The sequence below is a fragment of the Triticum dicoccoides genome, chromosome 6A, assembly GCF_002162155.2.
Source record: "Triticum dicoccoides isolate Atlit2015 ecotype Zavitan chromosome 6A, WEW_v2.0, whole genome shotgun sequence".
NCBI classification, from domain to species: Eukaryota; Viridiplantae; Streptophyta; class Magnoliopsida; order Poales; family Poaceae; genus Triticum; species Triticum dicoccoides.
The window spans coordinates 240,673,213-240,700,644 of NC_041390.1; the positions used below are offsets into that span (position 1 = coordinate 240,673,213).

Sequence of the window (27,432 nt, forward strand, 5' to 3'; positions counted from 1 at the left end):
CGGGTTGTAGCAAAAAAAAAAAAAGCTGCTTCCAGCAAAACTAAAATACGGTGGTAGCAAAAAATTGGTATGGTCCAGCAAATCAAAAAAGGATGGTAGCAAAAAATGTGTACGGTTCCAGCAAATAGAGACACTGGGTTCCAGCAAAAAAAAAGAGGAGAAAAAACGCACTACATGAGCCGCGGTCACCATGGTCATCATTGAGTGAGGAAAAAGCCAGTTCCAGCAAACCATGACAATGGTTCCAGCAAATTACCACGCTGGTTGCAGCATTTCATCGATCTTGCGATGGGGGCTTCCAGCAAACACGGTCTCCGGTTCCAGCAAAACGCGACACCGATTCCAGCAAAAAGAGACGCCGGCTGCAACATTGTCGTGGCGGCCGCACCATCGCTACTCATTGTAGCTCTCCGGAATGCTGGTTCCAGCAATTCGCACGAGCGGTTGCAACATTAATCGGCTCGTCGTCCGTCGTTCAGCTCCACCGACGCGCCGCTCGTCGCACCATGGCTGTGTGCCGTTGCAGCTCCACCCCGCCCCTTACGAAGCTCTCGGGATGTGGTTTTCATGCCGCGTGGAGGGAGGGGGGAGGATCTCGCCGGCGCGCACTCCGCCTCGTATCTCCGGCCACCTCTGGTAGCAGCTCACCGGCGCACAGTCGACGAGGGCCGCGGGGCGCGCTCAGACGACAGGGGAGCAGCTGGAGAGCGAGTGAGAGGAAGCGGAAGGCAAACGCATAGCGAAGGGATAAGGTAGGGTCGCGGTTTGTTCTGGCCACGTGATGCTTCCCGATTGAACGTCCCGCGTGCGTCCGGCCCAATGTTCGGCCGACGCGCCGGGTGTAAACGTTTACCTACAAATTGGCAGGAAGTAAGAACTGTAGTTTTTGTACTCACGGTTAGACAATCAAACACCTCCTTTTTCAGTGCAAGTTTGCACGTTCTACATGGTTAGTCATCCAAGTAGCGTTTAATTTGTATCTGCCAACAAGTGTTGCCAATATTTGTGCCCATTGTTGGATAGTATTCCAAATAGGTTCAAAATGCTAATAAGAATGGGAGCGTATGCCTTGTTATGATCGTTTGGCTATGTACAAATGATTTGGTCTTTAATGGCAAAAATTGTTCTCCTTCACAGGTTATTCTCGCACTCGCTTCGTAGGTGGTCTACGCTACACCGAACGGAGTGTCAACCGCTGTTCTAGGTGGTGTGTATGCGGTTGGAGCAGGTGGCCATGGAAGTTTTTACCCAACATGGGTGGCAGCATAGTCTACGGATCAGTCCACCACCTTATTCGACATAGGAATAGTGTCAGTCCTATGACTCTTCTGTTGCGATATGTCGGTTTTTAATTTTCATTTTGTCAGGCTGTTGGTATTGACCGTGTGCGTTCTAGCTATGCAGAGGCTGGGTGTTGCTCATCAAGCTTTGTATCCACTTAATGCTACATTTTGAGTCAATGAAAGTGCCCTTTATTGACAAAAGAGAATAATGCATTAGCTTTCAATTTTGGCACTTAGTGTTGTATGTCCTTGGAAATGATCGAGTGACTGATTACAAGGGCCAATGGTTGAGTACGGCTCTAAGCTCCATATTTAGGTGCAGAGAAGAAAAGCTTAATTATGTACTGACTGATAAAATCAATGTGACACTGAGAGCTGACCATTATTCACCACCTCGCACACGTATGCGTGTTGAATGGTAACACTAGGGGTAACAGGTGTTCACCCAAGTATTTTCTACAGAAACTTCGCTTATAAGCATACTGAAACAGTATAATAAAACAATGAGTAAAACTGACTCACATCAATGCTAGCTCTCCAAAGGAAGATAGTTTGTCAGCAGTATACCGATGCAAGACCTTGGTCACTTCCTTCCCATCTTCTTCCTGTTTATATATCTTTCATCAGCTTAGCCTTCGATAATCATAGCATAGATATTAAAATAAAATAAATAATTTATGAACTGATTTAATTTCTTGAACTGCATGCTTAAACTCAAATCTGGATATAAGCAGCATATACGGAAAAGGTTTGTGAAATGACCACTAGGTAGCTCTGTAATACCAATCACAGAGACAACTTGCTTCCACTGCTACTTCTCATCGCTTCATACATGGCCACCAACAAGGTAGCACCCAGTGGCGGACCATGATTTTCACATGAGGAGGCTAAGAAAACAACCACATAAAAAATAGCAATACATCACGCGGATTCAAATTTCCGGCAGTGCAGTTGGGAGCTTGATGAATTGGCATAAAAAGGAACATAGTGTTTTTCCTCTTTATGCCTGAACTAAGATAAGAAGTTACTCCCTCCGATCCATAATAACTTAGTTCAAAACTGCGACACTTATTTTGGATCGGAGGAAGTATTAGATAGTTAAGCAAAAAATAAGAAGTAGATCTTTCATTGAGCATTTTAAGGCCCGTTGACAACATCCAATATATATATATATATATATATATATATATATATATATATATATATATATATATGTATATATATATATATATATATATATTTAACACATTTTAGTTTGTAGGAAGATTCCCCGCTCTGAATTTTTTTCTATTTGGAGCTTCTTCCAAAGAGGTTGGGATTCTAGTTTTAATTGGATGTGTCCCGGTAAGATCGTTAACGACTGATATACTGCCTAAGACAAGGCATGCTCTCCCCTCTGCATATCGAGAGAACGAAACAACTTCCTGATTCCAGATTCTTTCATTTATACCTACGATATCCACGCTAAAGATGAAAACTTTTGCAGTTCATATCAGCCTGATTGCCTGAATGAGGAAGTAGAGTCAGTTTCGTCCATAAACTGGGCCGAAGATCTGACAGAGGTTGACTTGCTGGCTTGTGAGTTGCCAGCTCCGTAGTTGATTGCTAACCAGAGGATAGTGACAGCCAATATTCCTATTCCTGCTTGTGTGCTTGTTTGTTATTCTTCCTATTCCTGTTACGAGACGACCTCGGCTCAAGCTGACCCCACACCGAAAGTCGTCAAGCAGTCTTGGGCTCAATCAATCAACGGGGAGGAAACCAAAACCTGTTGGAGTTCCCCGCCATCACCTCGCCTAGATCCGGGGGTTCATACCCTCCTGTAGTAGAGATGTAAGTCGCAAAGGCTACTTGCTTGCTGAGGGGGGAGAACTACCTAGTATCAAATTCACAAAGCAGCACATTTAGTAGTTGACATCTTTCTTTCTCGTTTTCACCGGAAAGGAGAATTTTCATGTTAAGCAAGAAGAGCTACGAGTTGGAGGGCTATTTCACCGACCGTCACGTCTCCTTTGTATCTGCCGAAGACGCAAGTAGCCCAACGACAGGCTTGTGAGGAGTTGAATGACGACACGCAGAGGTCTTTTGGCAAAACTGGGGGCTCTTTATCTAAAGGAAGGGCAAAGTCAACAGGCCAATCCCAGTTTCAGAATTGGAAGAAGCAGTAGGAGGTTCACCATCAAAAAGGCATGGGTCAACAAACTCTCTTAAAGCTTTCTTCGAATAAGTCTTTCGCTTGACTTGGCTCAACGGCATGTTACGAACATTATCAATCCTTGAAAAAGGGAAGAAATGGCGAACGTACGCTATCCAACAGAAGTCCCGACCGATATGACTATTCCTATCCTTTCATCCTTTAGAAAGTAATCCCTCGAAGTTCAATAAAAAGGGTATTGCAAATCAACTAATTGTTTGCAAAATACCACCTCCTCCTGTATCTACTATTGGTTTCCTGAAAATCAACCAAAAGCAAGGGTAGCCTTCGTTGCACATCTTCTAAAAAGATAAGGGATCGGTATCGGCTCAATTGAACAAGCTGAGGTATATGGTGAATAGTTTCAATTGGATGTGCAACATGATCCCTCGCTTTTGACTGTATTCAGTGGCCTATTGTGCATATAAATACTTGGGATTAATTTTCTATTCGGCCAGTACTTGTTACTTTGTTAGGCAGATCCCCCAGATTCGTATTTTTTTCCAACTTAGTAGTCATTTTTCTGCAGAAAAAAACTTGGAAGTCATTTTGTACTATTCTTCCATTTGTATATACACAGGGCGGTTGATGTGTCATTGTGAAATCCTAAGCTTGTAAGTTTATTCCTCTCCTCATATCTTTTTTTAGAAAAGGAGGATGATCCTGGCTTCTGCATCTGGGCGATGCATGCAGCCATTTTATTAATTATTCATAAAGACCTTACAAGGTAATATATCAGGTAGTCTGAATCCACCATCTTGGCAACATCTGTCACTACTCCTATCCACTCGATGAAGGGGTGCCTATTGTCTGAGCCGAATACCAAACAAACATCACACCAAAGCCTAACATCTAAAGTCGGAGGCCCCAACCAAGCTGCATTGCTGGGTCTGGGGCACACACCGGTCTGGCACACTCTCAGAGCCTGCCGCCGCCGTCTTTCACCGATCCATCTGTAGAGCAGGTACTGACGCATCAACCTTGCCAGGCCAGCTGTCGACGCCATCACGGCGCCAGACAACGCCACCATCCTGCACGTATCCATCCACACGCGCCCGTTGCCGAAACTCCGCAGCGCCATGCCGCCAAGATCTGCCTTCGGCCTTGCCGTAGATGTAACACCGCTCCTCCTCTTGTCCCTTCCAGCTAGAACTTGATCCAAAACGATGCCCTCTGGAGGGAGAACGACACCGAAGGCGTCGTCATCGTCCGATCCGGTAGACCCAGATCTAGGGTTTCCCTCGAAACATCCCGATCGAGTTGATTTGACCTGCAACGACGATGCCTCTAGAAGGAAAAGACTTCAGAGACGTCACCATAGTCCGCCAAGGCTGCAGTCAGATCCTCCATCCCCTCACCGGTCCCTCCACACGCCGCAGGCCGACGAAGATCACACTGCGGCAGATCTGGACGGGGCGCCAGATCCGCGGCCGCCACGACCCATCTCCAGGAAGAGTCGTCCACCACATCATCCATGGAGTGCTTCACCACCACTCATGCATCCAGGGAAGCCCATCGCCGGCCATGGACCGTTGGCCACCACCGCACAGGCTAGGGGCGCCGCCCTGCCTGCTGCCCACGGGCGCCCCTGCCGCCTCTAGGGGATCCCACTGCAGATCCGCCCGCCCTAGCGCCTTGGGCACTGGGTCCGGCCGCCGCCTCCGTGTCTCGGGCTGGTGCTCGAGGTCCGGCAGTCGTCGCCGCGTCTCTGACTGGCGCTCGGGTCCGGCCGCCGCCTCCGCGTCTCTGACTGGCGCTCTGGTCCGGCCGCCGCCACTGGCCTTTGGCTCACCCAGGTCGGGTCGCCGCAACTTTGCTCCTCTGATTCTGGTGTACGAGCGCTGTGGGCGCTGCTTCTGTCGTTTGACTTACTCTGGATTCATCGATCGGTTGTGTGGATTGATTAAAAAAAGAGAGAAGGTTAAAAAAAGAGGTACAGAGAGCGCCCCATGTCTTCGACCTCGTTGGGCTATGTCGCCATTCCACGCCGCCCGGTGATTTTTGATGGGGCTAACTATGCTGAGTTTGCTGCTTTTATGCGCATTCACATGCGTGGCCTTCATCTCTGGGGAGTTCTTTCCGGCGAGGTTCCTTGTCCTCAGCGCCCGGTTCCTCCTGTGGCTCCTATCCCACCGCCGCCTCCATCGGATCTTGCCGCAAATGCTTCTGATGATGATAGGGCTGCAGCCCGAGTTGCTGCTGATGATGCGGTTGCTACTTATGACCAGCAGGTCGTGGTTTATTCGGATGCTCTTTCCGTTTATCGTGATGATCTGGCTGCTTACACTCAGTGGTGTGATGATGATGCTCGTGGAGCTGCTGTCCTCACTGCCAGTGTTCTACCACAGTTTTCTTCTGAGTTTATGGGTCTCGACACTGTGTTTGAGATGTGGACTCGTCTTCGTCAGCGCTATCAGCCCTCTGGTGATGCTCTCTACTTGTCTGTGGTACGTCAGGAGCATGCTCTTCAGCAGGGAGACTCCACTATTGATGAGTTCTACACTCAGAGTTCTGCTATCTGGCGCCAGCTTGACTCCCTTCGCACTGCTTTTTGTGGCACTTGCGCCTGTTGCCAGACTGTGAGGTCCGACTTGGAGTTTCAGCGTGTCTATGAGTTTCTGTCGCGACTCCGTGGGGAGTTTGAGCCTCGGCGTGCTCAGTTGTTTGCTCGTGGCCGTGTTCCTATTTTTGAGGTGCTTTCTGAGCTTCCTGCTGAGGAGACTCGCCTCCGTGGTGCCGGTCTGCTTCAAGTTCCATCTGTGCTTGCTGCTCAAGCTGCTACTCCATCAGTACCTTCTCGCTCGAGTGCTCCGCCGCTACTACCCACTCCTTTTGGTAGTGAGAGCCGCACTCGTGAGGGCCGCTATCGTCCTCATACTCATTGTGGGGTACTGCAACACAGATGGTCACCCCGAATCTGATTGCTTCAAGAAGAAGCGTGATATGCATAATAGGGAGCGCAATTCTTCTACTGGGACCCGCGCTTCTTCCTCGACGTCGTCTACTGTCTCCTTGACTGAGCAGGATATTATTATGAAGCTTAAGCGTCTACTTGCTGCTTCAGGTTCTTCGACGGGTACTGCAGGCTCTGTGACTGGTGCTTCCAGTGTTGAGCGACCACCATCTACACAGTCTGGTACATCCCCATGGGTTCTGGATTCTGGAGCTTCATTTCATATGTCTTTTGATTCCTCCGTCTTGTCCTCTCTTAGATCTCTCGATTTTCCTATTAATGTTCTTACTGCTGATGGTACTCCTCTACCCGTTGCTAGTCGAGGCATTCTTTCCACTTCTTCATTTCATGTTCCAGATGTTTCTTATGTTCCTCGCCTTACCATGAACTTATTTTCTGCAAGTCAGCTTACTGATTCTGGTTGTCGCGTCATTCTTGACATTGATTCTTGCACTGTCCAGGATCGTCACACGAAAGCTTTGGTTGGAGCTGGCCCTCGCCGCCTTGACTCCCAGGGGCTTTGGGAGTCAGACTGGCTTCATGTTCCATCCGCTGCCACTACACTCGCCAGTACATCTGCCATCGCTGCTTCTGCTACCAGCTCCTTCCAGCAGTGGCATCATCGCCTTGGTCACCTTTGTGGTTCTCGGCTATCGTCTTTAGTTTGTCGTGGTCTTCTGGGGCCTGTCTCAGGAGATGTCTCTTTGCAGTGTCAGGGTTGTAGGCTTGGTAAACAGGTTCAGTTACCTTATCCTACAAGTGAGTCAGTGTCTCAACGCCCTTTTGATTTAGTTCATTCCGATGTGTGGGGACTGGCTCCCTTCTCTTCCAAAGGGGGCCATCGCTACTATATTATTTTTATAGATGATTTCTCTCGCTACACTTGGCTTTACTTCACGTCTTCTCGTAGCGAGGTTCTCTGTATTTATAAGCGTTTTGCCGCCATGGTCCACACTCAATTCTCTACACCTATTCGTGTGTTTCGTGTTGATTCTGCTGGCGAGTATATCTCCAAAATGTTGCGTGGTTTTCTTGCTGAGCAGGGTACTCTTGCGCAATTCTCTTGTCGCGGTGCTCACGCTCAGAATGGCGTGGCTGAGCGCAAGCATCGCCACCTTCTTGAGACAGCTCGTGCGATGATGATTGCCGCCTCTCTTCCGCCTCATTTCTGGGCTGAGGCTGTCTCCACTGCCACATATCTCATAAACATTCAACCCTCATCTGCTCTACAGGGAGGTATTCCTCTAGAGCGTCTTTTTGATCATCATCCTGATTATTCCGCTCTTCGATTGTTTGGTTGTGTTTGTTATGTTCTCCTTGCCCCTCGAGAACGCACCAAACTAACTGCTCAGTCTGTCGAGTGTGTTTTTCTAGGCTACAGTGATGAGCATAAGGGTTATCGGTGTTGGGATCCTGTCGGTCAACGGATGCGTATTTCTAGGGATGTGACTTTTGATGAGTCTCGTCCATTCTATCCACGACCATCCTCTTTGACCTTTTCAGTAGAGGATATCTCTTTTCTCACGTTTCCTGATACACCTCCCTCCGTTCCTCATATTCCTACTCCTCCTTATCGTCCCACTATTGCAGATCCGACACCGTCTTCTCCTATCGTTCCTTCTCCTTCCTTATTGCATGACATCCCACCTTCATCACCGATGTCTTCTCCATCTCCATCACTTCGGGTGGTTCCTTCTCATCCCACTTTTCCTTTTAATTATACTCGTCGTCGACGTGTTATGGATGAATCTACTGATGTGCCATCTACTTCTGGTGCACCGTCTTCCACGTCCCAGCCGACCTATGGTCTTCGGGCTCGACCTTGCCCTCCTCCTGACCGCTATTCTCCTAGCAAATATGACCTTTCGGTTGTACTTGAGCCTACCTCTTATCGTGATGCTGTTGCTCATCCTGAATGGCAGTTTGCGATGGCAGAGGAGATTGCCGCACTTGAGCGCAACAACACATGGGATCTGGTTTCTCTTCCTCCCCGTATTCGTCCCATCACTTGTAAGTGGGTCTATAAGATTAAGACTCGCTCTGATGGTTCTCTTGAGCGTTATAAAGCTCGTCTTGTAGCTCGTGGCTTTCAGCAGGAGCATGGTCGTGATTATGATGAGACTTTTGCTCCTGTGGCCCATATGACCACTGTCCGCACACTTCTCGCCATGGCCTCTGTTCGCCACTGATGTGTGTCACAACTTGATGTTAAAAATGCATTTCTTAATGGTGAGTTGCGTGAGGAGGTTTATATGCAGCCACCACCTGGGTATTCAGTTCCCGATGGCATGGTTTGTCGTCTTCGTCGCTCTCTATATAGCCTTAAGCAAGCCCCTCGCGCTTGGTTTGAGCGTTTTGCCTCTGTGGTCACCGCTGTTGGGTTTTCACCCAGTGATCGCGATCCAGCGTTGTTTCTCCACCTTTCTGCTCGTGGTCGCACTCTTCTTCTTCTATATGTTGATGACATGATCATCACTGGCGACGATTCTGAGTACATTGCCTTTGTCAAGGCGCGTCTTAATGAGCAGTTCCTTATGTCTGATCTTGGTCCTCTTCGTTACTTTCTTGGGATTGAGGTTTCCTCCACCTCTGATGGCTTTTTTATTTCCCAAGAAAAGTATATCCAGGATCTTCTTACTCGTGCGGCTCTTAGTGATGAGCGCACTACTGAGACTCCTATGGAGCTCAATGTTCACCTTCGGGCTTCTGATGGTGTGCCCTTGTCTGATCGGACACGTTATCGTCATCTTGTTGGGAGTCTTGTGTATCTTGCTGTCACTCGTCCGGATATCTCCTATCCTGTCCAATTCTGAGTCGGTTTGTTTCTGCTCCCACTTCAGTTCACTATAGTCACCTTCTTCGTGTTCTACGATATCTTCGTGGCACGATCTCTCATCGTCTCTTTTCCCCCGTTCCAGCTCGTTACAGCTCCAGGCCTATTCGGATGCTACGTGGGCTAGTGATCCTACGGATCGCCGTTCACTTTCTGACTACTGTGTCTTTCTTGGTGGTTCCCTCATTTCCTGGAAGACGAAGAAACAGACTGCAGTTTCTCGTTCGAGTGCAGAGGCCGAGTTGCGAGCTATGGCTCAGCACGTTTGTGTGCAGTTATTATTTTCCTCCTGATTTTGGGTTTCTCTCTATTCTTGATTATATTCTCTATTTGATTTGCATTTTTAACATAATATACCAGAAAAGGCTTTCGCCCCGCTTTAAGCAAACCGTCAGAAGCCAACATAATATATAAGCTTCAAAACCATTACCTGCATGGCCAGAACTTCAAACTCACCATTCCCAACTACATAAAAGCAGTCGCCTTCACCACCCTGCATTATACAATCTTCTTATTGTATACTTCTAAGCAGCCTCAAAATGTCATTAAAAGACGTAATGAAAAGCGGGGGATAATAACCTGCTGCACCACTATATCCCCAGGTGTTGCCTCAACCCGTTGCATGCAATCAAGTAAAACATTGCGTTGTGAATCAGTGAGCTTTCTGAAGAGGAAATGATCATGTAGTATCCTCTCAATACGTGCCTTTGTATCATTTTGTTTATAGGATTTGTCAGCAGTAGGAGATAATAAGAAGTCCTGAACTAAATTTTGCACAATGGAAAAGTGGGTAGACCTTACTTGCTCTTCCCATGTCTTGCGATGTGATGGAGATGGAGGAATCCATAGTTGACCATTTTCCAGAGAACTTTCAATAGCTCTCAACCGTGCACGTGATAGATCATGCCTGGAGCGCTGGTTATTGGGGTTCAAACTTGTGATGGATGGTGATTCAGAGCCCACCAGTTCTACTACTTGCTGTGATGGTTGTAAAGACACCTTCAATACGGTATGGGTGGAACCACTCTGTTGAAAGACGAGGTTTATCCACGTAATCAAATAAAATAACTGCTATGGAAGCTACACAGGAAAACTATAATGATAAATCCATACATCAGTTAACCCGTTAATATGTACAAGTATGATTGTGATGTCATCAGTACGAGTTTCATACTGCAGCCAGAGACGATAGGACTCAGCAACAATTGCAGCACATGCATCACGAGGATCCTTGTATTTAGCAATCTGCAAATCCATCATCATAGAGTTGAATATACTGTCACACTATACATTAGAGTATTCACAACATGTATGCAATGCAATAGGTGAAGAAGGGCTTGATCTCTAATATATACTCCCTCCGTAACTTTTTGTAAGACATTTTTAGAGTCCATGACAGTGTTAAAAAACATCTTATATTAAGTTACAGAGGGAGTATATCTCTACTATTCCAGCGAAAAACTTGGTGCTCACAGGATATTCAGAAACTAAATTAAGAATCACAGAGACAACCACAGATTAGCAGCAGTAGATGGGCTTTACCATGTCTACGACTGTTTGGCTAGAAAGAAACTCGAAAACTCCGTCACTAGCAATAACGAAGAATGGATGGCTGGCACTGAGCTCCAGGTTAAAAATTTCAGGATTTGCGACGACGCCAATTGATTCAGCAACAGAATCTCCAATACTACGAGTAAAAGCAGTTCCCGGAAACATGCCATTTTCCACCCACAACCTTGGAGGATCGCCATCGTCACTTTCCTCGTTGCCCCAACACTGAGCATCTGGATTCTTTAGTCCTTCTATTTGATCCAATGTCAGAACCCTGGCACCACACTCCTTGACCCTTTCAACCTCATCGGTCCGGTAAGGAGTTTGATCTATGGACAGGTCAACAGCAATAATATACTCTCCTCTTTTCTCAGCAATAAGAGCACGTGAATCGCCTGTATTTGCAATGTACAATGTTTTGCCCCTCACCAGTATAGTGATCGCGGTAGTACCACTCATGGAATCATCCAAGCTGTCCGCATGGAGCTGAGAATTTGTTGCCAAGAAAGCAGAATGAAGAGCCTGAACAGCATCAGTACGAAACCGGCTATCCCGGAGCAAGTTTTCACACAATCTTCGTTTCACGAACTGCGAGCACTGAGCTCCATATTCCCCATGACCATCAAATACACCAAAGAAGTGGTCATCAGGGCTTGTTCCAAATGGAGTGTGTATGCAGAAGCTATCTTGGTTTGGTTTGTCCAATGACTCTGGGTAGTAACCTCTCTCAGACAAATAGGAGTATCTCAGGTCATAGTTTCCCAACGGGACTCGAACTTTGCGCGAACCTTCTGGAGGAAGAAACTGTGAAGAGACCCTTGAGAGACGATTAATACCAACATTTGATTCCCTTGTAATGTTCATTTGGCCGAATCCATCATCTCCCTCTAGATCATCAGAAGAGCCATCTGAAGCACTAGAATCTATCTTTGCCCTTCCCCAACTTGATTTTCCCCTTGACTCTCTTCGGGAGTCAGGTGTTTGATTAAGACACCCGTGGGAGTGCAAACATCCCTTAAAATGTAAACAAAAACAACACTTCGAAGGTGAGCAGCCCATCAGATGTAAAACCAGCTTGGTAAGGGCCAAGAGGCAGAAAGAACATGAACACTCAGAATTCTCCGATCCAGCAATAAACGATGGACCGACAAGACCAATTTCAAGAAGCTGCCAACATATACTGAATCCGAGAACTCAGAGCGCCACACTCTGTAGATGATACTTATTTCCTTACGTATCAGAAAAGTTCATACGCTCACCTGAAATTTTGAAAAAAGAATACTAAACAATTCAGGCATAACCCCATACCGAAAAAGGCTTTCGCCCCGCTTTATATATAAAGCAAACCACAGAGGCCGCCCTCAGAAGTCATAACCCCATTATAAGTTACAAGAGAACTATTTGGAGATATTATTTCATAACAATGAAAATCTACCCATGAATTCTTATGGAAGCACAGATTTGGAAGAATACTAACTTAAGTGCAATAATAACATAATCAGTTTCGCGAAAGCACATCTAGATGTGCTCTAAGTATTGCACATCTAGGTCCCACGTCATTGATTTTACGCTAAGATTCGTGCAAGCATTTTCTTTTGTCTTTTTTCTTTTTCTCTCTAGCTTGATTGAGTCACTTAGATGTGCAATAACTAGAGCACATCTAGATGTGCCCTAGACAAACCCCTCGGCTTTTGTGTGTAGGAGTGTAAGCATGCAACTGGTAGATCATAGAATTTAAAAGATAGGGCACCCTCTTCTAAAATAACATGATGGAAGAACTGAATTTAATTGGCATTTCAATCAAATGGAAACACTGCAAAACTACTCTCTTATTGGACAATAAATAAAATGATTGATGAAGAAATAGCTCAAAATCTAAATAACAATTGAATCTTGGAAAACACAGAAACATTGAGAACAAAACATGCATTACCCTAAGATTTGACCAATCAGACACTCACCAAGAAAACTATTTAGAGAAAACTTAAGATATATAGCTCTACTAATAATGTGGTCATCTGAAAACTCAACTCCAAGCAGAAGAAGCTAACACATAGGAGGAGGACTACTAATGCGTACATGTTATACAAAAAAGAAAATTTTGGCAATGGTAATCGGAAAGAGTAAATTACATCATTCCCTGCACGTTCGTGGAACTCTTCTATTTTTGGTTTGCGCGACTTGGATGCTGTTTTGCTGCTCCCTTATCTCCTGATAGTGGAACCCCGTCTATTTTTAGAATGGATCATGGAAAAATGTCCAACCGGTCCTATTTATTGAGAATATTACAAAAAATAATGATTTTTTTTGTTAAGCTTTTTCATTTTTCATTGCGATTTCTTGTAACTGTTGTCTTACAAACAAAACAGTCAAATGCATTTATCTATGAAAGGCATATACTTTACTAAGCCTCTATATAATTTCGACTTAGAGAAAAAACTCACCCGCAAAAAAAACTGAAAAAACTGGAAGCAATCTTAGTGTGGAGCAATATAATGACTAAAGATTTGTGGGTGCCGTTAAAGAAGTGCAATATACACATCAAGTTCATTTAATGTTCTTAAAAAACTTCAATCATTATAGCACAAAATGTTTGGAAAATCTTGATCAATTCAAAAGGTAAATTGATTCAGACAAAAAATGTCATTAACAGCTAAATGTTACTGCAGTTCAAGTACGCAAGAGAGGGCCTTTCACTCCCCGCACCACAACGTTCAAAAAATCTTTCTCTTTTCTTCGAAGAAGCAGCAGCAGCAGCCAGACGTGCTATTTATTGCCAAAGAAAAGAATCTCATATGGTCCTAAAGAAATTCTACAGTGGAAAAAGAAGAGGAAAATAAAAGAAAATCCTGATAGCAGAGTTCCCTTGTGTACGGAATGATTACACAATCGCATTATAAGCACAAGTATCGAGTAACCAGAGCCAAAACAAAACAAAAAAACAAAACTGAGCTGTTCTTCAAAGAAAAATACAGTAGTTGCCAGGTACCTGACTTGGGATAATGATAGATCATTCTGCAATCACGACTACTATGAACTCGGCACTCCCAAGTCCCAACTACCAGAACTTAGAAGAAAGGAGGAGAACGGCCATGGAACTTACGGACGTTGCTCGCGAAAAGTGGGGAATCTGCGGCAGCATACGGGGAGAGAGGGGGTGGTGGTGGTTTGTGAGGTGGGTGAGAGGAGGGAGGTGTGTGTGGTGGTCGTCGAGTAGAGAGGAGCAGAGGAATGTTTTGCTCCTACAAGATTACCGAAAAAGACTTTCGCCCGCTTTATAAATAAAGCAACCATCAAGCACATAGTATCAAGGTCAGAACTGTGAGAATATACCAAAGCGTCTCAACTCCCATACAGGGGAGCCGCATGTACTTATATTGGAGAGACCCATCTCTTGATAGGTTACAAGGTACGGTAGTTGGACTACCATAGAGATATTACAGGAAGGTTTAAAGGGATAGAAAGAGAGGATAGAAATAGATAGAGATAAACTCTAACTAAACTACCCTACAGAACCTTGGCGCACAAGGTCACACATAGCCAGGCATCGATCATGTTTAACACCTTTCCTTAATCAAAACTTAACTAAATTGAGATTACGCTTGAATTCTTCAAAGAGTCTTGTAGGCAGCGCTTTTGTAAACCCATCAGCAACTTGATCTCTTGAATGCACAAACCGGATATCCAACTCTTTGTTGGCAACTCTTTCTCTCACAAAGTGATAGTCAATCTCAATATGTTTAGTCCTTGCATGAAAAACAGGGTTAGCAGATAAATACGTGGCACCAAGATTGTCACACCAAAGACAAGGAGTTGGAGTGTGACGTATCCCAAGTTCTCTCAGCATGGACTTCACCCAAATGATCTCCGAGATGGCATCTGCTAGTGTCTTGTACTCTGCTTCAGTGCTTGACCTCGAAACTGTGGCATGTTTCCTTGCACGCCATGAGATTAGGTTAGGTCCAAAGAACACAGCAAAACCATCAGTTAAGCGTCTGTCATCTGGGCATCCTGCCCAATCCGAGTCAGAGAAAGCACTAACAAGAGTGGATGGTGACTTGTTAAATGTCAACCCAATACTTAAAGTATCCTTCACATACCTTAGTATGCGTTTTGTTGCAGTCCAATGCGCAGTAGTAGGTGCATGAAGAAGCTGACAAACTTTGTTAACAGTAAAGGAAATATCAGGCCTTGTAAGAGTCAAATACTGTAGTGCACCTACCAAGCTTCTGTACCTAGTACCATCCTCTTGACTCAAGGACTCACCTTCTACAAGAGACAGTTTTTCCGTGCTGGACAATGGTGTTGGTGATGGTTTGCAACCCTGCATTCCAACTCTACTTAAAATATCAGTGGCATACTTTTCCTGAGAAAGATGAAGACCACCTTCCCTGTTTCTCTTGACCTCCATACCAAGAAAGAAATGCAAGTCTCCTAGGTCCTTGAGAGCAAACTCCGACTTTAAATCCTTTAGCAGAGCTGTAACTGCCTCACTTGATGAGCTTGTGACAATAATATCATCAACATATATAAGTACAAATATTGACGTATGTGACTTATTGTAAATGAACAAGGATCTATCAGATTTTGAAGGAGCAAAACCAAGTGCTTGTAACTTGGAACTCAGCCTAGAGTACCATGCCCTAGGAGCTTGCTTCAGTCCATAGAGGGATTTATCAAGCCTGCATACAAAGGATGGTTTATTTCTGTCTTCAAAACCAGGAGGTTGCTTCATGTACACTTCCTCTTCCAGAACACCATGAAGGAACGCGTTCTGTACATCTAGCTGTCTGAGACTCCATCCTCTGGATACAGCAATGGACAAAACAAGACGTATGGTGGCGGCTTTAACAACAGGATAGAAAGAGATAGAGATAAACTCTAACTAAACTACCCTACAGACCTTGGCGCACAAGGTCACACATAGCCAGGCATCAATCATGTTTAACAACAACAACGCACCACACACACTCACACAAAGCCACCGCAGGCACGGTCCAACACACACACTCAGACAAAGAGACCCAAGTTCCGCTATGGGCACAGCACAACAAGCCCAAGACAAGCACACGACAAGACAACAGAAAAACGGCAAGGCGGTGGCGATGGCGATGGCAAGAAGACAAAGATCTAATCTGGTTCCGGAGGTGGTGGGGGAAGCGGTGGAGCCATCCGGAGAGCCATCGTGCGAAGCTGGGTGATGATGGAGGTGATGGCGTCTCTCTCCCTGGGACGGCTAAGCGGCCGACAAAGCTGCAAGTAACCAGATCATTTGAATAAAGCGTCAGTAGCATGATGAAGAGGGATGCGCTGAATCATAAGTTTATTCCTAACAGTCCACAGCGTCTAGGCCAGCAGCCCAATGGCCAGCCACCTAATGTGGTGCACTGCGGGTGGGATCGCATGGAGTTCGGCGAAGAGAGTGGGGAAGTTGTTGTGGTCCCAGCTTCCACCCACTATCTCGCGGAAATATCTTCATAGGAACTGCGCGGACACGCAGGTGAAGAAGATATAATTCGAATCCTCTTCCGGCCCGCAGAGCGGGCATCGCCCATCAGCCGGGCCATTGCGTTTCAGGACCTCGACACCAGACGGGACGCGGCCGCAGATCCATTGCCACAAGAAGATCCTAATCTTCAGGGGAAGGCGAATCTCCCAGATGAAGGTGAGCACCTCATGACCAGGTGAGGGAGCAATGGCCTGGTACAGGGACTTGGTGGAGAATTGTCCAGAAGGCTCTAGACACCATCTGGACCTGTCATCCTCGGTAGTAAGATCAGGGCATGCAATGCAATGCAGTCAAGCAGCTCTTGCCAGTCGGCGGTCTCAGCCGGACCAAAGGGCCTCCGGAACGCGAGTTGCCCTAAGTCAATAAGGGCTGCCGCGACCGATATCTAAGGGGCCACCACAATGGAGAATAGGTCGGGAAAGCGGGCCGCAAGGGGCAAGTCACCAGACCATCTGTCAAACCAGAACAAGCTGGCGGTGCCTGATCCGACCTCTATCGAGGTCCGAATCTGGAGGACTGGGAGGAGCTGGATGACGGATTGCCAGAACTGGAATCCCCCAGACCGCTGGCAGAAAGCGAGAGGTTGGCCTCAGAGGTATTTCTGCTGAATGATGCGAAGCCACATGCCACCATCTCCGTTGGCAATTCGCCAAAGCCACCGAGTCAGGAGGGCAATGTTCATGCGTTTGGAAGACATGATCTCGAGTCCGCCCTGGTCGCGAGGCTTGCAGATTTCTGACCACCTAACCATGTGGTACTTCTGCTTGTCGCCCTCACCGTCCTAGAAGAAATGGCCCTGAACAGTGGCGATCTCGTGATGAAGCGTCTCCAGAAGGCTGTAGAAGCTCATGATGAACAAGAGCAGGCTGGAGAGGGACGAGTTGATGAGCACCGTATGTGCTGCTTTGGAGAGCCAACGACCTTACCAAGGCTCGATACGGTGCTGAAGCTTCCCCACTGTGGGGCGCGGTTCGGCCACCATGAGCCTAGAATCACTAATGGGTATCCCCAGATAAGTCATGGGGAAGCTCCCAACCTGGCAGTTAAGCCAATCCGCAATACTCTGGCACTCGTCTTGGGAGTACCCCAAGACCATCACCTCGCTCTTGTCGAAGTTGACCTTGAGGCCAGACATCTGTTGGAAGCACAGCAGAAGGAACTTGAGGTTCGAAATATCACTCTCTGAGCCTTCCACCATGATGATGGTGTCATCCGCATATTGGAGAAGGGAGATCCCGTGCTCCCCAACAAGATGCGGGACTATCCCCTTTATGTGGCCCGCCGCCTTGGCCTTATCCAAGATGGCAGCCAGAGCATCGACCACCATGTTGAACAGGAATGGGGAGAAGGGGTCGCCCTGGCGCACCCCACAGAAGGTGGGGAAGAAAGGGCCGATCTCCCCATTAATGTTCACCGTGGTCCGGCCTGAGGAAACCATCACCCACCGATCATCGAATCCCTTCCAGAGGAGACATTCCTGAAGGAAAGACCAACTAACCGTGTCATGCGCCTTGTGGAAGTCTAGTTTCAGGAAGACTGCCTTGAGGTGTTTGGAGTGAACCTCATGGAGTGCTTCGTGAAACACTAGGACTCCATCAAGGATATAACGGCCATGGATGAAGGCCGACTGATCCGGGTGAGTGATCCGGTCGGCAATAGGGGCCACCCTAATGGTGTACCCCTTTGCGAGGATGCGGAAGATGACGTTAATCACCGTAATCGGTCAGAATTGGTGGATCTCTGAGGCCCCCGCCACTTTGGGGATGAGGGTGATTACACCAAAGTTGAGTCGGGCGAGGTCGATGGACCCGGCCAAGAACTCGTCAAATAGGGCCATCACCTCAGGTTTGATCACCTCCCAGAAGGTCTGGGTGAACTTCACTGGGAGCCCATCTGGTCCAGGAGCCGAGGATGGGTGCATGCCCTTAATAGCCGCCAAAACTTCAGCCTCAGAAAACGGTGTCGTGAGGGCCTCGTTGTCCGCAGGCGAAACACAACTGTGGGAAGGCCAAATATCTTGCGCCAGGGCAAGACCTCCCCGAGGGGAAGCAGAGAATAGGTCTCTAAAAAAGTCATCTACATGAGCCCGGATGTCCTCGGGACGCTGCAGGAGGGACTCTTCGTCCCAAAGAAGGGGGGTGGAGTTCCGGCGTCGGCGGCCGTTCGCAATGGCCTGGAAGTAGGCGGTATTGGCATCCCCTTTAAGGACCCAATTCTGAGTACCCAGCAAACATCAGTAGGCCTCCTCGTCTGAGTAGATGACCGTGAGCTTGTCTTCCAAATCATATCTAAGCATACACTCGTCAGCTGAGAGGCCAGCGGCATCAGCCCGCAGGTCGAGCCCTTGGATGTCATGAAGGAGAGCTTTTTTACGCTCCCGGATGTCGCGGCCGACGTTTGCGCCCCAGCCCTTCATGAATTGCCGTGACCGCTTGGCGCAGAAGTGCCAGTTGTCGACGGCCGAAAGGGATTGATGGGGGGCCTCACGCGCCTCGTGCCACCGCGCGCCCACTGCGGCAGAAAACCCAGGCTGGCGCAACCAGAAGTTCTCGAAACAAAATCAGGGCGGAAGGGGAGGGCGCTCATTCTCCGAAGAGAGGAGAAGGGGGACGTGATCTAAGCCAATCTGCGTAATCGCTCAGAGCGATGCTAGGGGGCAATGAATGTCCCACTCAGGGGAAGCAAAGACCCTGTCGAGAACGGAGCGAGTCGGCTCAACTTGTTGGTTTGTCCAAGTGAACCTGGCCCCGACACGATCGAGCTCGCGAAGCCCCATGTCCGCAATGCAGTCATTGAACATCTGCATCCGTGGGAAATTCACCAAATTATTGCTCTTGTATCCTTCCAATCGAATGAGGTTGAAATCACCTCCCACTACTACCGAGAGCTGAGCGGCTGCTACCTTCCTACGGAGCTCACCGAGGAAGGCCTCCGATCGGCGGTGGTCGGCCGGCCCATAGACCGCAATAATTTCCCATTAGAAGTTCAGTGCCCGCTCGAAGATCTCCATGCTCACGACTAACTCGCCCCGATCCATTCTGCCTACCTCAAAGGTGGCATCCTTCACCCCTAGGAGGATGCCACCCGAGTGGCCCGCACTCCCACTAGAAGGGAGCCAGTGCCAGGAAAATAGGAGCTCAAGTGCTCGAGCTCCGACAAAGAGAATTCCGTACGCATGGTTTCTTGAATGGCCACGATGTCGATTCGCTCAGTTCGCATGTATTCGATTAGTTGGCGGCGGCGGCCATCTAGACCGAAAACACGGATGTTCTAGAAGAGGGCCCGCATCACTCATCCATCGGGGGCTGCTTGACCCCAAGACACGAGAGGCGCTCAGGGCGCGGAGGGCAGCGGTGCGAGAGCGAGTGCGGCCGCGGATCTCAACTGGGGCGGCCACCATGCGAGGCAGAGGGTTCGGGGCCGTCCCCGAAGGGTTTCCCGAAGGAGAGGGTACGCGTGCACGGGCCTCGGCGAGGCGACCATCTAGGATTTCCCGTGAACGGATAGCCTCAATCTGAACTAGCGGGGGGTAACCTCTCTCCGAAACACAATTGCCGAGTCCGCTGTCACCTTTGCGAGGTGGCCAAGCGGAGCCGACTCCAAAGTCGAAAAGGAACGGTAGCAGAAGAGGCAAGATTAAAAGAAGGAATCATCAACCGGTGATCAGGGGAAGGGAAGGGGAAGGATGAGGCGGGGAAATGGAATCCCACGAAACAAGAATCATTTTTTCTAAGAAAAGATATCAAAGTGCATCTTTCTGAAAATTATCAAGCAAAACAGAAGTTACAATGAGAATATGGCTGATGGAAAATAAAATGGATCGTTCCTTCAGATTTGGGGAGGCTCCGGTTAACCTGACACTGGGAAAGGCTTATAAATGGGCTCAAATTAGTGGCGTACAAGGTCAGATACCCGCCACTGCTTTTTGGGAAATGTATTATTGGCGGGTAGAAGTAAAAGCCCGAAGTACATAGCAGTGGCGGGTAGAAATTACAACATGCCACTCTTAAATTCTTTCAGATTTGTTGGCGGGCTAAATACAGCAATGGCGGGCAACGGGCCGAAAAAATTGCCTGCCATAGCATTATTTGGGTAAATTGTGTAATTCTTTTTCATAGTTTCTAAAAGATTGCAGTGGCGGGTGTTGTAAGCCACCCGCCACACATATCTTAAGTCTAAAAATTCTTGAAAAAATAAATTTGCTAAACTCATAATAGTCTCAAATTTGAGCATGGGGTTTTGAATGGTGCGTATTAATCATAGAGAAAATGTGAAAGAGTATTTTGCCCTTTTTAGTGGTCGGAAAATCAGTTAATGCCTTGAAATTAGCAGACCAACTTGAAAAGTGGCCAAATTTGAGCATGGGTCTTTGGAAGGTGTGTATTAATCATAGAAAAAGTTGAAGTTCAAAAGATTTAAAATAAAGTTGTGTGTTGCAGGCAGCAGTTTCCGTTTGAAACCTTGACACTTTGGGGCAGAGTGTCCGATTTGTACACGAGGTGCATCAAGTTTTCATCGTAACGCTCTCAATTTTTTATCACGCCCCTACAAGTGCCCAATGAAGACACCATGCCAAGTTTCGTCCCTTTCGGAGCTTATTTGCACGTGATTTCCTACTGAAGAGTCTTTAACCCTTTTTACTGGTTGGAAAATCAGTTAATGTCTCGAAATTAGCATACCGACTCGAAAGGTGGTCAAATTTTAGTATGGGGCTTTGTATGGTGCGTATTAATCATGCAAAAAGTTTGAAGTATGGAGAAAAAATTTGGAGTTCAAAATATTTTAATTATGGACTGGTGTGTGGTGATGTCTACTACGCAACTTTCTTCTTGTAGACTTTATTGGGCATCCAAGCGCAGAGTTTTGTAGGACGGTAGAAATTTTCCCTTAAATGGATGACGTAAGGTTTATCAATCTGTGAGAGACGTACAATGAAAATAGTTCTTTCTCAAACAACCCTGCAATCAAATATAAAAAATCTCTTATATCCGCAACATGTTGGAATTTTGCTAGTAGGCCTTTGGCCCAAAGCCCAACTAAAATTCTGAAATTCTCTTGGCCCATTCATGCACACATGTGAGTGGAGTGAGTGAGACCAAAGTTTAGTCCCACCCCGGCAGTTGAGAGAGAGTTGCACCTCTTTATAAGGTGAGCTCTTCTACCACTTGTATGAGCATGAGAAGAGGAGACCTACACGCGCGCTCCTCCTCCTCGCTCGCCTCGCCACGCCACGCCTCGCCGCACCGTGGGTTGCGGGATTGAGCTGAGCCGAGGACAGAGCTATGCACGTTGTCTATATTTTTGCTGCTCGGAAAAAATTAATGAGTCATTAATTAATAATTAACGGACGCGTTAATTACTGAACCGTTTCTGATTCTTTTGGATCGTGACGACTCGGACGTGGGGTTTACTCCCACGACCTACCCGGCCCACACTATATAGTCAGACAGACATCTACCCTAGCAGCCACCGCTTCGTATGGTTTCTCACCACTGTTCCAGATCATTGCGCCGCCAAGCAAGTCTTCTCCATCCCTCCTTTCGGCGTGCACCGGGAGAAGGGACATCAGGCCTCCGAAACCCCGCCTCTCGTGATCCTGTACGGGAGAGGGGCGATCAGGTTTTTGGGGAGCACACTCACGCGACTGCTGGCAGCGATGACTTCACGAACGACGATTTCTTCCCCGACCTCGGCAACCTCATCCTCGACGACATGGGCGACAACGTCAACGCCGACGGTGCTTCTCCCGCTGCACCGTATGTGATTCTATCCTTCCTGTTCGAGATCGTGGTAGAATTCATGTTTATAGTATGTGCCCTAGATGTGATCTGTTCATCTACTATGCTAATTCGCATGATTAGTTTAATCTTTGCTATTGCTGTCATGATTTATCTTGTGTTCATTCAGATTAAATCTCGTAGTAATTTGCTCATATTTCCAACAATCGGAAAACCTGATTATTGGCAATTTACTCCAAGTGGTTTTGTTGCACATCTGAAGCCGCCTACCTTTAAGGGGGAGAAATATATGAGGTGGCGCACGAGAGCAGTCTATTGGTTTCAGACCATGGGTTGTTATGACGCCACCAAGGGCAAGCCTGAGGCGATCTTAATCCAGCACAGCTGGAAGCTTTTGAGAAGATCAATACTCTCTTTAAAGGTGATCTTCTGAGTGTTCTTGATGACTCCATTGTGGATTCATATATATCGTTTGACAACAACAAGGACATGTGGGCTGCGTTCGAGGCCAAGTTTGGTGCCTCGGACGCCGGCAGCGAGTTGTACGTCATGGAGAAATTCTATGACTACAAGATGACTGATGAGCGCTCTGTTGTACAGCAGGCTCATGAGATACAGTCGCTCGCAAAAGAACTTGAGTACTTCAAGTGTTTGCTGCCGAACAAATTTGTTGCCGGAGGCATCATTGCCAAGCTCCACCTTCGTGGAACAATTTTGCTACTTACCTGAAACACAAGAGACATGAGTTTTTTGTTGCGGATCTCATTGGTACTCTTGATGTTGAAGAGAAGGCGAGAGCAAAGGACACACATGCTCGAGTTGCTGAGGGAGCTTCTAGTGCCCACATGGTATAGAAGAAGAACTTCCAGCCCAAGAAGTTCAAAAACAACAAGAACAAAACTCAGGGCAAAGGCAAGTTTGATACAAAGAACAAGCCGTCACATTCTACCAACTTCAAGAAGAATTCTCATAAGAAAGGGAAGGGACTTTGCCATGTCTGCGATGATCCTAATCACTGGGCTACGAAGTGTCCTAACCGCTTTGAGGAGCACGAACATGAGAAGAGCGGCAAATCCACTAATGTTGTCATCGGTGATACTGATATGAAGGATCATGGGTACGGTATTCTTCCTACCATCCTTTCAGTATTTCAATCTACTGATTGGTTAATTGACACTGGTGCCAATGTACACGTTTGTGCTGATGCCTCCATGTTTTCTTCTTACCAGGTCACATGGACTTTTCCCGTGCTGATGGGGAACGGGTCACATGCCATCGTTCGAGGTGTTGGTACGGTCGATCTGAAGTTTACTTCTGGGAAGACCGTGCGTCTGAAGAACGTTCATCATGTGCCGTCCATCAATAAAAATCTTGTTAGCGGTTCCCGTTTATGTCAAGATGGTTTTAAGTTGGTTTTCGAATCCAATAAAGTTGTAATTTCTAAATATGGACAATTTGTTGGAAAAGGCTATGAGAGCGGAAGCTTTTTCTGCCTGTCTTTGTCAGATATTTGCACTGAAGTTATTAATAATGTTTGCCACAATAATGAGTCTGATATTTGGCATTCACGGCTTTGTCACATTAACTTTGGTTGCATGACGCGGCTAGCCAATATGAATTTAATTCCGAAAATCTCTACTGTCAAAGGCTCTAAGTGCCAAGTATGTGTGCAAGCTAAGAAACCTCGCAAGTCCCATAAGACTGCAGAGGCAAGAGACTTGGCGCCACTAGAGCTTATACATTCTGATCTTTGTGAGATGAATGGCGTGTTGACAAAAGGTGGAAAGAGATACTTCATGATGTTGATTGATGACTCCACTAAATATTGTTATGTGTATCTTCTGAAATCAAAAGATGAGGCTTTAACTTTCTTTAAAAACTATAAAGCTGAGGCAGAGAACCAACTTGATCGAAAAATTAAACGGCTTAGGTCCGATCGTGGTGGAGAGTATTTTTCCAATGAATTTGATCTGTTTTGTGCAGAACATGGTATAATCCATGAGAGGACGCCTCCCTACTCACCTCAGTCAAATGGGGTAGCCGAAATAAAGAACCGAACTCTAACTGATATGGTTAACACCATGTTAGACACATCGGGTCTTTCCAAGGAATGGTGGGGGGAGGCGCTAATGACCGTGTGTCATGTCCTAAACCAAGTTCCCACAAAGCATAAGACCATGACTCCATTTGAGGAATGGGAAAGGAAAAGACTAAAACTCTCTTACCTACGTACTTGGGGTTGTTTGGCGAAAGTTAATATACCAATTCCCAAGAAGCAGAAGCTTGGACCAAAAACCATGGATTGTGTTCTTCTGGGCTATGCTTTTCATAGCGTTGGCTATATATTTTTGATAATAAAATCTGAGGTATCTGACATGCATGTTGGTACGATTATGGAGTCGAATGATGCAACTTTCTTTGAGGACATATTTCCTATGAAGGATATGTCGAGTTCATCAAATCAGGAGATACCTACTCCATCTAGTGAGGAATTCGTTGTAATTCCTGAACCCACCATTGCGATGGAACACGTTGAGAGTCCTATTGAGGGTGACAATGGAACTCCTGTTAGGAGTAAGAGACAGAGGACTGCAAAGTCCTTTGGTGATGATTTCATTATGTACCTCGTGGATGACACACCCAGGACTATTTCAGAAGCCTATGCATCTCCTGATGCTGACTACTGGAAGGAAGCTGTACGTAGCGAGATGGATTCCATCTTAGCTAACGGAACCTGGGAGATCACTGACTGTCCTTATGGGTGCAAACCTGTAGGGTGTAAGTGGGTGTTCAAGAAGAAGCTTAGACCTGATGGTACGATTGAAAAGTATAAGACACGGCTTGTGGCTAAGGGTTATACCCAGAAAGAAGGGTTATACCTCAGGAACCCCACCTCTCGTGATCCTGTACGGGAGAGGGGCGATCAGGTTTTTGGGGAGCGCACTCACGCGACTGCTGGCAGCGACGACTTATTCCCCGACCTCGGTAGCCTCATCCTCGATGACATGGGCGACAACGTCAACGTCGGCGGTGCTACTCCTGCTGCACCGTATGTGATTCTATCCTTCCTGTTCGAGATCGTCATAGAATTCATGTTTCTAGTATGTGCCCTGGATGTGAGCTGTTCATCTACTATGCTAGTTCGCATGATTAGTTCAATCTCTGCTATTGTTGTCATGATTTATCTTGTGTTCATTCGGATTAAATCTCTTAGTAATTTGCTCATATTTCCAACACAACACACCCAATACATTAGTCAATTGTATAGGTGCACTAGTTTAGCGAAAAGATGGTGATATAAGTGTAGTATGGATAGTGGAAATAGGTTTTTGTAATCTAAAAAAATAAAAACAACAAAGTAACAAGTAACAAAATAAGGTAAAAACGGTGTCTCGATGCTTGGAAACACTAGGGTTCATACTTTCACTAGTGCAACCTCTCAACATCATTAACATAATTAAACCACATGATAATCCATCAAAGTGTATTAAAAAATCACTCAAAGTTTCTATTTCTATCGTAGAAAGTAGCATGAAATCACATAGGTAGCAAACGACCTCAAAGTTGTCTTTTCAATCAATCTATTGAACCACCCCCAAAGTATCACATATAGTTCTAGAGGTCGTACTACGACAACACCACATGATACCATCGTTCAACCTTTATGCTTAGTGTACCCCAATGTCACCTTGGGTATCTACAAGTTAATTATTAGACAGGTATCAAGTGATCTTAAATCCAAAGTATTCAATCTATCATAAAGAAAATTCAAAGAACAAAACTCAATTCACCACGAAAATAAGAGAGGGAGGTGAACATCATATGATCCAACTTTAGTAATAAAGCTCATGATATAATCAAGATCGAATCCATCAAGAACATGGGAAAGAGGTTGAACACATAGCTACTAGTACATACCCTCAGCCTCGAGGATGAACTACTCACAGATCACCATGAGAACGGAGGAGAAGTTGGTGGTGATGTTGATGACACAGATGTCCCCGGCGGCCTCCGGGCGCAACCAGGGCGGAGGGGGGGAAGGGGAACCTCCTCCTCCTCCTCCCCCTCCTTCTTCTTCCCTGGACCTCCTGGGAGAGAGGGAGATCTCCCCTAGATTGGATCTCTCTTTTGTCTTCTGTTTTTCACGTCTATTTTCTAGCCTTTCACCATTTCTTCATAGCCGGAGATCCATAACTCCGATCAGGCTGAAACAAGCTCAAGAGGCATGACCAGGGGTAGGACACACCCTAGGGCTTGTGGGGCCCTCGGGCACCATCTTGCATTGATTCCCCCCCCCCAAAATCACATATATTTCATAAAAATCACCTTAAATCCCCGTGGCACTTTAGCATTCCTAAATATTGATACCATGTAAAACAAAAAACATGCAGAAAACAGGAACTAGCACTGGGCACTAGATTGATAAGTTAGTCCAATAAAATAATATAAAAGTGCACCCAAACCATATATAATTGACGTAAACATAACATGAATACTTCATAAATTATATATGGAGACGTATCAGCATCCCCATGCTTAATTGCTGCTCCTCATCGAGTAAGTAAATGATAAAATAAATAATTTATGTAGTGTGAATGCTAGAATAGAACAAACCTTTGACCACATAGGCAATGGTAATTCTAATAACAAGTAGCATCATTCCATTAACTTCAACATATCATAAATTGGTAATGAAGTATCTCGCAATCTTTCAAGACTATACTGCAAACATAAATCAATCAATGAATTAAGGATGATGACTAGGTACCCCAATTTGAAAATAATCATCATACTTATACAATGCTCAACAAATTTCTATTAGAAGAATGCATACAAAGCTAAGAGTGATCCTCATGCTCAATACGTGGTGCCAAAAGAGAGAGAAAGATGGAATTGACTCAACATGAAAAGTAAATAGATAGGCTATTTTCGCTCACGAACATATCACGTGTACCCTCGACACCGGGGGTGATACACCGCAGCTCACACTGAAGGAGTCTCATCGGAAGCGTGATTCGCAAGATGACCGGAGAGAACTTTTGAGGACCTGAACCCCACACACCCGGGAGGGACTCCGTCAGGGAGTGCGGTGGCTATGGGTTGCCCTATGTAACACCCTCGATGCGGCTATATCTCCCACGTGTCGGAGCACGACTTAGAGGCATAATCGCATTGAAGGCAATGTCGCAAGAGGGGTAATCTTTACACATCCCATGTACTGAATAAGAAAGAGATACAGGGTTGGCTTACAATCACCACTTCACACAATACATGAATAAAACATTACAACATCCAGATACAAACAAGGTCTGACTACGGAACCAAAATAAAAGAAGACTACCCCTAATGCTACTGATCCCCGATCGCCCCA

General features: G+C 46.4%; 1 protein-coding gene across 11 annotated transcripts in view; it reads right to left on the reverse strand.

Annotated features, from left to right (window-relative positions):
* Nucleotides 1-14,042, reverse strand: part of LOC119316711 (protein phosphatase 2C and cyclic nucleotide-binding/kinase domain-containing protein-like) — a 22,207-nt gene extending 8,165 nt beyond the window's left edge. For 6 of the 11 annotated variants that reach the window (XR_005153209.1, XM_037591082.1, XM_037591088.1 and 3 more), the window contains exons 1-6: nucleotides 13,918-14,041; nucleotides 10,806-12,073; nucleotides 10,377-10,508; nucleotides 9,843-10,289; nucleotides 9,694-9,756; nucleotides 1,806-1,888 (exon numbers count right to left, since the gene is read on the reverse strand). Coding sequence is in view for 10 of the 11 variants with exons in the window: in XM_037591082.1 (XP_037446979.1) it covers nucleotides 1,806-1,888; nucleotides 9,694-9,756; nucleotides 9,843-10,289; nucleotides 10,377-10,508; nucleotides 10,806-11,873 (1,793 nt within the window). In the remaining variant the exon portion in view is untranslated. Of the gene's footprint in view, nucleotides 1-74; nucleotides 854-1,805; nucleotides 1,889-9,693; nucleotides 9,757-9,842; nucleotides 10,290-10,376; nucleotides 10,509-10,805; nucleotides 12,074-12,946; nucleotides 13,015-13,803 lie in introns of those variants that run through there. The other 5 variants (XM_037591086.1, XM_037591087.1, XM_037591092.1 and 2 more) reach the window with 5 other exon arrangements.
* Between the last annotated feature and the right edge of the window lie 13,390 nt (nucleotides 14,043-27,432).